This window comes from Ursus arctos, unplaced genomic scaffold (genome assembly GCF_023065955.2).
Source record: "Ursus arctos isolate Adak ecotype North America unplaced genomic scaffold, UrsArc2.0 scaffold_14, whole genome shotgun sequence".
Taxonomy (NCBI): Eukaryota; Metazoa; Chordata; class Mammalia; order Carnivora; family Ursidae; genus Ursus; species Ursus arctos.
In genome coordinates this window covers 64,556,023-64,570,539 of record NW_026622808.1, presented here as the reverse complement: position 1 = coordinate 64,570,539, position 14,517 = coordinate 64,556,023, and the positions used below count along the sequence as shown (strand labels likewise).

Here is a 14,517-nt window from a genome sequence, read left to right as displayed (position 1 = left end):
AATGAAGTGGGGGGTAAAGAGAAGGGGGAATGAACCACAAGAGACTATGGACTCTGGGAAACAAACTGAGGGCTTCAGAGGGGAGGGGGGTGGGGGATTGGGATAGGCCAGTGATGGGTATTAAGGAGGGCATGTATTGCATGGAGCACTGGGTGTTATAGGCAAACAATGAATCATGGAACACTACATCAAAAACTAAGGATGTACTGTAGGGTGACTAAAATAACATAATAAAAAATTATTATTAAAAAAAAAGAAAATTAAAATCAGAAAAAAAATACCCCCCCCAAGAAAAACAAGGACAGAGCAAAGTTGGTCTTTTCAACAAATGGACATCCACATGTAAAATATAAATATAGACACAGACCTTACTTATATCCTTCACAAAAATTAACTCAAAATGATCACAGACCTAAATTCAAAACACAAAACTATAGAGCTCTTAGAAGATAACTAGAGAAAACCTAGCCCCAGCAATGACTTTTTAGACACAAAACCAAAGGCAGGATCCATCAAACAGTTGATAGGATTCATTTCATTAAAATGAAAATTTCTGCTCTGCCAAAGATACTGTCAAAGGGGTGAGAAGACAAACCAAAAACTGGAAGAAAACAGCTGCAAGACTACACATCTGATAAAGGACTGTTATCTAAAATACACACAAAACCCTTAAAACTCAACAATAAAAAAGCAACCCAATTACAAAATGGGCCCAAGACCTAGAGACCCCTCACCAAAGAAGATATACAGATGACAAGTAAGCATATGAAAAGATGCTCTGCATGATATCATCAGAGAAATAAAAATCAAAACAAGGAGATACCACTACACACCTACTGGGGTGGCCAAAATCCCAAACACCGACAGTACCAAATGTTGGTGAGGGTGTAGAGCAACAGTATTAACCATAATTCACTGCTGGGGGGAATGCAAAATGGTACAGCAACTTTGGAAGACAGTTTGGCAGTTTCTTACAAAACAAACCTCTCATGGGGGTGCCTGGGTGGTACAGTCGGTTAAGTGTCCAACTCCTGGTTTCGGGTCGGGTTGTGATCTCAGGGTCCTGAGACTGAGACCCACATTGGGCTCTGCACTCCACGCGGAGTCTATTTGGGTTTCTCTCTCCCTCTCCCTCTGCCCCTCCCCACCCCTGTGCTCTCTCTCGAAAATAAATAAATAAATCTTAAAAACAAAACAAAACTCTCACCATACAACCCAGCAATCACACTCCTTGGTATTTACCCAAAGGAGCTGAAAACATGTCCACACAAAAATCTGCACACAAATGCTTATAACAACTTTATTCATAATTGCCAAACTTGGAAGTACACAAAAGGTCTATCAGTAGGTGAATGGATATGCACCCCCATATTTATTCCAGTATTATTTTCAATAGCTAAGATATGGAAGCAACCTAAGTGTCTATCAATAGATGAACAGATAAAGAAGCTACAGTGTGTGTGTGTGTATGTGTGTGTACACACACAATGGAATATTACTCAGCTATGAAAAGAATGAAATCTTGCCATCTGCAACAACACGGATGGACATAGAGGGTATTATGCTAAGTGAACTAAGTCTGATAGAGAAAGACAAATACCATGATTTCACTTATGTATGGAATCTAAAAAACAAAACAAATGAATAAACTAACAAAAAGCAGAATCATACCTATAAATACAGAGAACAAACTGATGGTTGCCAGAGGGGAGGTGGGGTAGGGGAATGGGAGATACAGGATGGAATGAATAAGTCACAGGAATGAAAGGTAAGCACAGGGAATATAGTCAATGGTATTATAATAGTGTCCTGTGGTGACAGCAAGTGCACTTGTGGTGAACACAGAATAACATATAGAGATATTGAATCACTACATTGTACACCTGAAACTAATGTAACAGTGTGCGTCAACTATACTCAAGCCAATTTTTTAAAAAGTAAATGGATAAAGTGTGATACATCCAGGCAATGGAATATTATTCAGCGCTAAAAAGGAAGCCATCAAAAGATATGGAGGAATCTTAGATGCATATCACTAAGTGAATCCTATAAAGGCCACACACTGTATGATTCCAATGATACAACATTCTGGGAAAGTAGCAACTACGGAGACTGTGAAAAGATGGGTGGTTGCCAGGGGTTGAGTGCGGGGGAGATGAAAAGGTAGAGTACAAAGGATTTTTAGGGCAGTGAGACTATTCTGTACGATCCTCTAAGGGTAGATACCGTCATTATATATTCATCCAAACACCCAGAACATACAGCATCAAGAGTGAGCCCTCATGGAAACTACGGACTTTGGGTGATGATAATGCACCAGGGTAGGTTCATTCATCAATTACAGCACATGCCCAACTCTAGTGGGGGATTTTGATAACGGGGAGGTTACACATGTGTAGGGGCAGGGGATCTATGAACTTCCTGCTCTATTTTGCTGTGAATCTAAAACTTCTCTAAAAAACAAAGTCTTTAAAAACTACAAAACCAAGGACACAGAAAAATCACAAAGATGTCTCCATGTTGTGGTCACTTGATTTCAATTATCCAGAGTGAAACTGTTCATCATCCAGAAGACGACAAGGTACAAACAGCCTGGAAGTTTCCTCCTGAAGAAAGCAAGTATCTGAGAATTCTACATCTTTGCAGAATTTAAGAAATAATTGAGAAAGGTTTTTACTTATTTTTCTAATCCAGATTTCTAGCATTTCCAATAGTGCCTAAAGAGAAAAAGAAATAACTGTGCAGAACTAAAACTGTAGCTGTTGGACAGGGGTAGGGAAATAAACAGCTTTTTGAGTACCTACTGTGTGCTTAGAACCACAATCAGTGTGTTCACACTGAGCCTGCATATGGACTCCCAGCTGGGGGCTTGAGAACAGATGAGGATCAGGCTTAGGGAAGGCAGATAGACCTGGGCTTAAATCCCAGCTCTGCTCTTCCAAACAGGGTGGCCTTGGGCAAACTGTGCAACCTTTCTGGGCCTCTACTTCCTTATTGGTAAAATGGGGTTTGAACTTAAAAACCAAGACGCCTCCCAGCTCTGACATGCTACGCTGCAATATTCCGGAGCCAATTCTCAGCCATTAGAACCCCCACGTTCGTAGCATCTGGTTCTCTAACTGTTCTATTGTGAATGCTAGCACTAATACACTGAATTGTAATTGCTTCTCTGTCTGTGCCTGCTCTGCTAGGCTGGCACACTCTCTGGGGACAAGACTTCCCACCATCCTCTCTACTGCATCCCAACACCTTGCAGGGAGTCCCAGGGGCAGGTGGAATTCATTCATTCCACAAATGCTTATTAAGAACAGTTATGTGGCACCTTGCTACATTCCGAAGCTGGAACCTAGTTAGTGTCTCCTCAACCTAGAGCAGCTTCTTCTGAGAGGAGAGGTTGCTCACTCTGACCCTGGGGAGATCCCAAACGCTGGCCTCTATGACATCAGAGGACTGTAAAGCACTTGAACAGGGTGCAGAAGAGGACGGCACTGAAGGACATCTGCGGAGACTGTCCGTGGGCGGCGGGGGGGATGTTAATGCCAGTACAAACTCAGGAGCCCACGTGCTGCCTACTGAGCTGCTGGAGTGGGGATGGATCTTCACCTGGGACCTTGTGACAGACTCATCTGTGATCTACTCATTTGTGACCTGATCCCAAAACTCCACTTAGACAGTCACCTGCTAACAGGTTGAGCCTGCAATGTCTGCCCCCAGGAGCAGGGCCCATGTTCATTGAATTAAGTTATAGCCGGGGTTATAGTTTTTACCTTGAATATAAAAGGGGGCCAGGAAACTTGTCTCAAGTTAACGAAATTTCAGAATTTCTGCTGAAGTTTGAGTATGGGAAGCAGGCTGGAACTCAGCCATGTCCTGGACAAGAGCAGAAAAACAGGGTTCTCCTTCCTTGGACAGCCTCATGAAAGCGACTCTGGCCAGGGCCCCACAAGCAAGAGACAGGGGCGGCAGCTGCCCACTCAGGAAGACTCAGATGACCTGTATTTATTTTTAGCTGTTTTTGTACAGAACCTGAAAAACCTTTGGACTCTGGGCTTATGTCCAAGATGAGGTGAATAAACAGTAAGAAAAGCATCGGCCCCTCTCTTAAGAAGACACCGTGTGCCGATCGGGGACTCCTGGTCCCCTAAAACTGTCAGAACCTCATCATTTATAAACAGCTAAGGAGCTGGGCCACCAGGCTGTAGTTCCTGACCTGACACTTGTCACTTACTGCATGACCTTGGGTAACTCCCTTCTGCTCTATGAGCCTCAGTTTCCTGAATGATAAAATAAGAGTGGGGGTGAATCAGATAATTTTCAAGAAATCATGGAGCTCTGGAAAACCACATCCCATCCTGGATGCTAACCCTGTCTTGAGCATAGAATAGGGGGAAGAGCCCATAAAACCCAGCCTTCAGGAAAATGCTTAATTGGCTCATCTGATTTCAGCATTTCCCTTGAAAGCACCACCTAGATCCAGCTGCAACCAACAACTATTGATCACCCACTATGTGCTAAGGTATCTCATGAACTGTCTCTTTATAACCAGCCCACAAGAAAACTGTCAGTGTCCCTAAGTCACAGATGACAGGCAGGATGGTACACTCATCCAAGGCACAGGCTATGCAGTCACCAAGGCGTGGGGTCCACTTCCTACCTGAGGGTCCTTAAGCGAGTTACTTCCTTACTCCCACAAGCTTCAGTTTCCTCATCTGGAACAGACATAATGATTGTCCCTGTTTCTTGGGCTTGTTTCATGATCTGAATGGAGTGGGCACGTCAAGCACTCAATGATGGTTACCCATTACTATTATGAGCACTACTACTGCTGCCATCACTACCATGCCTGCTAGAGAGAGAACAAGTAGGCTCAGGCAGAATGTGTAAAAGGACATCACTCAAAATATCACAGTATTCTAAAATCTGATCAAGTTCAAAGACAGGTAAAATGGGAGCAGCTCTGGGTCAGTGTTGAGGTACAAAGTCTTCATGTAACTCAGCCCAGGCTCCTGAACCTCTTAGCCTCTGGGTCTCCATCTATAACACAGAGGTAATACCTCCCCAGGTTGTGGGATTCTGTGTGCTAATATGGATGAAAAATGCCTGGCAGACTGTGCAGTGAGCAGAAGGCTGTGGATGAATGTTCTCTCTCATGCCTTCCCATATGCCTCTTTTGAAATCTCCAAGAATGTAGCCTGCTGGTCCTTCCTTGAAACCTGGTCCCTGCATTGGAATTCTCAACACACAGGCTTGATGGCCCAGCCAGTGGCAAGTGGCCCTGTTATGGGACTCAGCTTCCTCCTGAGGGCTGAGTGGAACCACATTTTGCTGGGGCCCATATCCTGGGCCCAAGAACTCAAGGCCACAGGTGCATGTGGATGACCCAAGCACGTGCATGCACTTGTCCAATGGCCCTCAACCCCCACCGCACACAACTGCCACCCAGCCAAGCCCACTGGCCTTGACATTGACTCCCAAGAAAGTGGTAATCGTGATAGAAGAAATAATAGTATCAACCATGACACCTCCTCCCTTCCCTTTACAGTTCACAAAGCACTCTCACATATGTTAATGGGGTAGGGTAGAGGCTGTGTTTTATTCATCTTTAGATATCCACTAAATAATGCCAGGTATAGAGTAGCTACCCAGAAACTACTTCTCAAATGAATAAATTTTATCTTTAGAATAGATTTTTTTTAAGATCACCCCATTATTCTGCACTTGTCATTAATTGCACACTCTGCTAAGCATTAAATATGCATCCTTGCATCTCATCCTGACAACCACCCCATGAGACAAGCCTGATATCAATCCCCATTTTACAGAAGAGGAAACTGAGGCTCAAAGAAATTAAGTGATATGCTACGGTCACAGCTAGTGAGTGACAGACCTGAGACGTGAATCCTGATTCCAGACTCTGGTTCTTCACCCCTCCAAGTCTTTTTCCTCCTCTTTAGCCAGATGAGGCAGCAAAGAGGGGAACAGGAACAAAGTGTATATAGTCTAATAAATCTATGTCAATAAGGCACTGATTTTTAGACTTGGAAAAACAGAAAAATCCTATTGCTTTTTTTTTATTATGTTCAGTTAGCCAACGTATAGTACATCATTAGTTTTTGATGCAGTGTTCAAAATTCATTAGTTGTGTATAACACCCAGTGCTCACTACAACACGTGCCCTCCTCAATACCCATCACCTGGTTACCCCCCCCCCCCACCCTCTCCCTTCTGTAACCCTCAGTTTGTTTCCTGGAGTCCAGAGTCTCTCATGGTTTGTCTCCCTCTCTGATTTCTTCCTCTTCAGTTTTCTCTCCCTTCCCCTGTCCTCTGCGCTATCTATTGCTTTCTTGATATAAACTAGAGAAAGCAAAGATCAGCAAAATTACCTTGGCTGACAGGACCTGAGTCTCTGTTCTACTTTCTGATCCCGCAGGCACATTTATGATTGCTTTCTAGCACATCCTCAGCTCCCTTAGAGCCCACAGCATGGGGGCTTGTTGGTATCTGTTTTCTGCTCTCCTAATTTCCCTCCAGCAGGTCCACCCACCTGTCAGACACTTACACTGTGGCTGCTGAGGGAACCATCTTTCGTAAAAGGACCCAGAGTTGTTAAGTTCCCATCCCCTTGGAGGTTTGACCTCCAGCCCCTGACCCAGCCAGTAGCTTAAAATAAAGGTGATGAGCAAATGCCTCCCAGAAACAGGCAGGCAGGGAGTGACATGCTCAGGGTGACCCCAGAGTAAGTAAAGCTTCATGTACTCTTTCCCACAAGAAAAAATGGAATAGCACAAATAAGGATACTAATGGCACTGACATTCAGCCAGAGGGTCAGGGCAATAGGGAATGGGGGGGACTGTGGCCAAGCAGAGTGTCCCTAGAAGGAGGGAGCTACTGCTCAGTTCAGCCAAATGCTGCTGTGTAGGCACGTGGGCCCAGGGTCACCAAACCTTTCAACTTTCCAAAGGATACCAGACTCATATTTCCTTTTTCAGCATGAACTCTCCGGATTTTTAAATGTTGGCAACTAATGCTTTACTTTCTTTTCTTAAACAAAACACACGAGTGGGCTGGCCTTGCCCATGAGCTACATGGACAACCTCTGTGTTGATCCTTGTGGCACAGATGGTTGGGCTAAAGATGTCCCCCTGCTCCCCTACGCTTTGAGCCCCCCTGGCAGGTAGGTGAGGCCATGACTTCAGTTCTGGCCGGGTGCCTGTGGTAACCTCCTGACCAGGCCCATTGAGAGTCAGCCGCCTCCTCCCATCTCTCTTTCCCGAGGAGATACAGGTCCTGGAGACTACGTGGTACAGATGGCACAGCAAGACAACAAGATGGAAGCATCTGCCCTCCCCTCCACAGACTCTAGGTGGGTGAGGTCTCAGGCCTGTCAGTGTAGGTAGCCAGCATCTCCTGCCCTCACACATGCCTGGAGCACATGCCTTCATTATAAAAACCACACAGTAGCAGTTTAGCACTTCCAGTGTTCAAAGCCCTGTACCTCCCCTTTCCTTGCACAGCTCTCCATAAGACAGGACAGGCTTTGTTATTTCACAGATGAGCAAACTGAGGCTCAGAAGGCAGAACTGCATAGCCCTGAGGTGTGCGGCAAGTAAGTGGTACACTGGGATTCTAGCTCTGGGCTCCTGAGTGGACTCCCAGTCCAGTGCTCCTCCTACTACCCCACAGAAGAGCTGACTTTTGCAATGTGAACTCTCTGGCACTCTCTGGGTCACCTGTGATCTCGTATAAGGATAGCTCATGTCCTTCCCTGCCCGTGGCTAGCTGCTTGAAGATGCACCTCTTACCTTTCCTGTGGACTTGGTCCCCTTCCAGATGCAGAAATAGCAGATGGTCCAGGCTGCCAGGAGACACAAGGCCAGCTCCCAGCGGAGGTTCCCAATGTGCTCGATCCCATCTGAGATGGCCAAGACCCGGCGCCTGCAGAGGGGAGTAGGGAGAGTCATGTGGGCTGGAGACCCACCCTGACCCCACCCCTGGCAAAGCTAGTGCTCTAGAGGGGCAGGGATGAGCCACCCACTCATTCACCTGCTCCCCCCACCACCATTTGCCAAGTACTTCCTCTGAGCCAAACCCAGGGCTGGGTGTGGGGACCCCAGAGAAGAACAAGACCCAGCCCTCTGTCTTCATGGTTTCACTCATGGGGGAAAAGACAAACCAGTTAGCAGATGGTTTATGGATAGCATGGCAAGGGCTACAACAGAGGAAGTTGTAGGGGCTTTGGAAGGACCAAGAAGCATCTAGCCTATCTCGAGGTTGCTGGGAGACTGCAGGTCTGTCCATACACATTCCAGGTCCCACCCTCAGCAGGAGCAATTATACATCCCCCGGCCTGATGAACTAAACAGTGGACATTGAACTTGCTTTGGCCAATGGCACCTGTGTCAATTTCAGATCCAGGTGGTGTGGTTTGCCACCTTCTCTTTTCTCTACTATTGCTGTCATGACAGGGTATATATCAAGATGAAGCCTCTAGGGGCGCCTGGGTGGCACAGTGGTTAAGCGTCTGCCTTCCGCTCAGGGCGTGATCCCAGCGTTATGGGATCGAGCCCCACATCGGGCTCCTCTGCTATGAGCCTGCTTCTTCTTCTCCCACTCCCCCTGCTTGTGTTCCCTCTCTCGCTGGCTGTCTCTGTCTCTGTCAAATAAATAAATAAAATCTTTTAAAAAAAAAAAAAAGATGAAGCCTCTAGAAGCCTGAGTTTCCGAGTGACTATAAGAGCCCTTCTGCTACCCTTTGTCAGAGATGTTGTGTGAGCAAGAAAGCAATTTTTTTGCTTTAAGCTACTGAGAACTTTGGAGGTGTTTGTTATTGTGGCAAAACCCAACCAATCCTGACTGATACAGGGGTCAGGGAAAGCATTCTGGAGGAAGTGATATTTGAGCTAAACTTTGAAGGATGATGGAATTTAGTCAGGAGAGAGAGGAAGTGAAGGTTGTTTTAGATCGAGGTAATAGCCAGAACACAGAGCATGGGATACCTGGGGAATCCTGGAGCACAGGGATCAGAAGGGAAAAGCAGAAAAGGTAAACAGAGGAGTCTCCCTGGGAGCCTTGAATAGCATGCTGAGAGTAGGGATGGCCCAGAGGGCCCAAGCCACAGGAGTGGGAGGACCCCTGGCTACACTGAGCCAATGCCGCCGGCCACAGTCTTCCTTCAGAACCCATCAATTCTTCAGGGTTGACACAGGCCTGGCTCCCAGAGCCCACTCCTGGGGTTTGTGTTTCTTTAAAGTCAAACTCGCCACGCTCCATATTGTGCAGAACCATGGCACCAACACAAACCCCCTCGAAACTCACTCCATGAACCCCATTCTGGCTGCCAAACCACCCCCGCTGGACCACGCCAGTTGCCTCAGCACTCTGGGAACGTCCTTTGAGCAAGCAGCTCCCATCCCACCAAGAATGAAAGCCTCCCTCAGTGTCTCTCTCCCTGGGAATCTGCTCAGGGCCTGATTCTGCATTAATTACCCAATGACACCAATTAGCACTGGTCTACAGGCTCCCTCCAGCCCCAGTCCCTGCTGGAGAAATCAGGCAGGCCCCCAAACAAAATTGGGCTGTGTGCAGCTGTGGATTTACTTGAAAAGAAACCAGCTTTCAGACCTATAGCCAGAAGTGGGAACGTCCACTTAAATACACATTTACTGAGCACCTATTATGTATCAGGCACTATCCTAATACCGCAGATAAAAAGGTAAGCACATGTGGCTTTTGCCCTCTACTAGTATAAGTTAGACAAAAAAAGTCCAAAGGAGGAGACAGCCACATAGTTATGACAGGTTTTTTGTTTTGTTTTGTTTTATTTTTAAGATTTATTTCTTTATTTTAGAGGGAGTGCAGGAGCAGGAGGGGCAGAGGGAGAGGGAGAGAGAATCTCAAGCAGACTCTACACTTGGCTCAATCTCATGACCCTGAGATCATGACTTGAGTAGAAACCAAGTCGGATGCTTAAATGACTGTGCCACCCAGGCACCCCAGCAATAGTTTTTTGTGTTTTGTTTTGTTTCTTATGTCTTAGTAGTCTCTGGCTTTAATTCCTTTAAGAACTACAGGTCATTAAATAAAACCTTTTATCTATCATCTATCTATTATCTATACTATAGATAATACTATATTATCTATAGTACCTATTATCTATTATATAGAGTATCTATTATCATAACAGAGTAGTGGGTCTCAGAGCATAGTCTTTGTAGAGCGCTCGCTAAAAATACAAAAATTCCTGCCACTCGTCCCAGACCCACTGAGTCTGAATCTTTGCTGTGTGGCTCCCTGGAAGCTGCATTTTGCCACATTTCCCCGAGGACAGCTTATGCATGATAAGGCTTCTACACTACAGAAGTAGAGTTTCCTGGCAATGAAGGAATGACCTACAAACTCCACCTGAATAGTATTTTTGAGGAGGACCCGGGGACAGTGTCCGGTATCCTTTGAGAAGCCACTGGACTTTCTCCCCGCCAAAATACTGTGATGTACCCACTTACTCCCAAAATTCTGCAGCGAAACCTCAGGGTGCTCATCAGGTACCTTGTTTCTAGATTAAGAGTCTCCTAATCGACATCTATCTACCACCTTGCAAACTGCCCCCAACAGCATCTTGAATGCCCAGCAGCTGGTGAATGAGAAGGGCGAAGCCCACACAGGAAAGAAAGTGGGCCAGTGCAGATGGTGTGCTTTTCCCAATCCACCCCAGGCTCTGAATTTTTCATTAAAGAAACACTTACATGAGGTCCCTAGCTAGCAGGGGTGCACATACACACATGCCTTCTTGTTGATGTAGTTGTTTTCTGAACTGGAATTTGAAAACTGGAAATGGCACGGGGTAGAGGGACAGTGGAGGGGGCAGATCAGCCAGGAGGGAGCTGGCTCAGGTCCCCTCTCTTCCACATTTTGGATGCTGCAAACTTTTGAGTCCTGCAGCCTGCCTCGGCGCCCTCTCGCTTAATTGAACAATCTAATTCCCAGAATGGGAAGCAGATTACTAAAAGCTACGCAGGATGAATTGCTCTTTTGTTCCACCAGACACTATTTGAAAACATCCTCAAACTATTTTCTTTAGGTTTCACCAGAGCTGACTCTAACTAGCAATGGACCTTGGGTTTCTAAAGATAGGGGGCTTGGGGGCCAGGTTCTCAGCCTGCAGGGCTGTGGGTTGTTTTGAAACCCACAAGGGCAGCCTTTGAGAGCCAGGGGCTGGGGCACTCAACTCCGGAGACTTGGAGAAGGCACAGCTCTTCCTGGGAAAAAGCTTTCTTAGTGACCCTCCCCCATGGAGTGCTGGGACAGGAGAAAGGTCTGAATAAGGAAGAGTTTGCTGCCAATACCCTGGCAAAAAAAGGACCAGGGAACAGACCTCCCGACACTGTCCAGGGAGTGGGAAATGTTGAGGACTAGACAGAACTCTTTGGAGACATTTACTCAAGTTATTCTGAACACCTACTATGAGCTAGGAAGGGAAGCAGATCCGTCATGAGGCATCTTTTTCAGGCCATAAGTCTAGAATATAGTTCTGGAGATAGCTATCCAGAGACTAAAATCTCAGAGCTTGGAGGTATGATGCCTCTGCTTCCCCAGCCCTTGGCACATATAGAGATGGGCTGGGTTCAAACTGAGCTCTGCTCCTTACCAGCTGTGGACCTTGAGTAAGGGACATCATTTCTCTGAGTCTCAGCTTCTTCATCTGTAAGATGGGAATGACAATACTTCCCTTTGATAGGTTTTCAAGCATCATCTAACCCTCCCCACAATCTTTGAGGTTAAGTACAATCACCATCATTTCAAAGATGGAGAAACTGAGGTGCAGAGGGGTTAAGTTAACTTTCCCAAAATCACCAGGAGCAAGCAACAACACTGGGATTTGAACCCAGGGCTCCTGGTTCCAAAGCCCACACCTTCGGCCTCAGTGCTAGCTCCTAGATTCCCCTGTAACAGTCCCCTGTAAAATTACCACCGTCCTCTCTTCTTCATAATTTAAGCTATTGGTAAATGCATGCCCCAAAGCTATATTACATGTCTTTGCATATGACATAAAGGTAGTACACATGTCCTTCATACATTTGTTAATTTATTCAAGTAGCACTTATCAAGGTGTCATTAGTGTGCCAGTGTTACAGCTGGGGATCTGTAAAGAGCTCATGTTCTAATGGGGAAAGCAGACAAGAAAACAGAACTGGGCATGGAGAGGGTCAGGACAGAGAAAAGCAGGGACCCTCACTGGGGATCTGGCCCAAAACAGGATGTGGAGATGGGACTGAGCCAGGGGGTCCTGGAGGGTAGGAGGAGAATTAGCAAAGAAGAGGTGGGGGTAGTATTCGGGGCAGAAAGGCCACCAGGTGCAAAAGGCTGGAACGAAGGCTCAGTGAGGCGAGGGAAGAGCACAGCACGTTGGGTCAGTGTAGCAGAAGCCGGGGCGAGAGGTAGGGTTGAGAACAAGGCTGGAGTGTGAGCAAGGGCTAGATTATGAGCCTTGCTGAAAAGTTGGGGCTTTATCCTGAGGGCAACAGAAGACTAGTAGAATCTTAAACAGGAGTGAGACCCCATCAGATACATGTTTTGGAAAACTCTCTTTGGCTGCAGTGGGGAGAATGGACAGTAAGGGTCGAACAGGGCAGGGTTGCCTTAGTTTGGACACTAAAGGGGGGGGTCTGTACCAGGGTAGGAGAAGGGCCCTGGAGGGGAACAAGTGGGCTTGAAAACAGCACAGGCACAAAGTGACTGCAAGGGAGTGGCAGGTAGCAGGGAAGAGGGAGGTCTCAGCTGATACCCAGCTTCATACTTGGACGGATGGGGGGTCATTAGCTGAGCGGGAGTGAATTGTCAAGTTGGTTGGAAGAGGAGGTGGTAAAGAACCGATCTTTTAGACGAGATGATTTTGAGGGCTTGTGGAACACCCAGGAAGCTGCAATCCCCAGAGGCAACTGGGGCTCTGGCTATAAAGCTCAGAAGAGAGATGCAGGGAGGAGATTCAGACCTGAGCCTTCAGGGTGTGCTGGGAGAACGTGAGGCTGCCTGGGGAGAGCTGGAGGAGTAGGAGGAGGGAGAGGACCTGCCACAGAGCTTCCAGAACCCCAACATTTACAGGGCAGAGAGAGGAAGGGAGGAGCCCTTGCAGTAGGCAGACAGGGGTGAGCAGAATGGCAGGGTAGCAACAGGAGAAGGTGGTATCCCTGGAGGCAGAGGGCATTCCAGAAGGGGAAGCAGCCCATCTGCCAAATGCCACAGGGCAGTCTGGTGAGAGGGAGGGTGTTGTGGGATTTGGGACCAGAAGGTGTGCGTGAGGCAGTGAGAGCAGGTCCCTGTGGGGCAGACTTCAGGCTGCCATGGGTGGGGAGTAGACACGCGATGAGACCCTGGTGAGGTGGCTCTTTGGGGAAGTTTGGCTGTCATGGATAAGAGACTGTGGTAGAGAAAAGGGCCACACAGAGTACAAAAGCTGTTTTGCTTATGCCTGTTCTGTTTTCAGGTTGGTACAAGTGGGATAGTTAATGGGTAAGGGGCTGGGGATCAATCACAGGAGGGGATGGAGGGGGTAGAAGAAAGAATACGCAGGTGGAGATGTTGCCATTTTCTACAGGAATGGGAGGGAAAGAGCTGGGGGAAACCAGGAGGCCAGTCTGAAAGCAAACCATCCTTATTAAGAGACTGTCAGGAGAGAACTGGAAGGAGCTGGCAGTGGAGGGGACCATGGCAGGCGCCACTAAAAGCCCTACAGCTTGCTACATTCAGTCCTTCCTGTGAGGGCATTATTAGGCCCATTTTATAGGTGGGTAAACTGAGGCCAAGTGAGGTAAAGCATCTTGCCCAGATTAGGACTTGAAATCAGGTTCTTCTGGTACCCACACCCCTCCCCCCAACTGCTGCCTCACCAGGTATGGACCCAGGGAGAGGATACATCTCACTCAAGGCCCCTCCTCCATCCTTCACGGTCCCAGGGAAATTGCTGGAATCCCAAATCCAGTCCTCAGGCATCACCCTCAGTCGCCTTTCAGGGTCTCATACCCAGAGAGGCTGGGCCCAGAGAGAAGGAAACGGCCTCACACCTGGGGCTTCCCTAGCTTCCAGAGCCAGGAATGGTCTGAACTGGGAAAGCAGAGAGGGAGCAGGCAGCCAGGCCACCTTCCCCCACCCCCAGAGTCTGGGAGAGGCTGTGTGGGAACAGCTCCCAGCATGGCTGGCCAGCCGGGGAGGCCTCATCTTAATGTCCAGCACGGAGCTGGAGCCGGCAAACACATCACCTTTCTTTAACCTGCCCCGGAGGAAGTGCTGCCAGGGACGCCGAGACCGCCCTAAAAACTGGCGCTGAGGGGCTAGGCTATAAATAGCCTTGCTGGTCTCCCTCTCTGGTCTCCCCAAGCAACACACAAACAAAAAAGGGCCCATCACCAAAACAAATGTGCCTTCCCTGCCCCCTCCAGAATTTCTCTGCCTTCAGGGTTCTGCTGTCACTTGTCTGGGAAGAGAGAAGTGCAGGCCCCCAGCTCTCCCCACATATGGGGCTTG

At 47.6% G+C, this 14,517-nt stretch overlaps 1 protein-coding gene across 1 annotated transcript in view; it reads right to left on the bottom strand.

The window, feature by feature from the left end:
• Nucleotides 1-14,517, bottom strand: part of SLC6A11 (solute carrier family 6 member 11) — a 126,260-nt gene that overhangs the window by 90,543 nt on the left and 21,200 nt on the right. Inside the window, exon 5 of the mRNA XM_026501363.4 lies at nt 7,803-7,935. Within this exon, the coding sequence (XP_026357148.1) occupies nt 7,803-7,935 (133 nt within the window). The remainder of the gene's footprint in view (nt 1-7,802; nt 7,936-14,517) is intronic.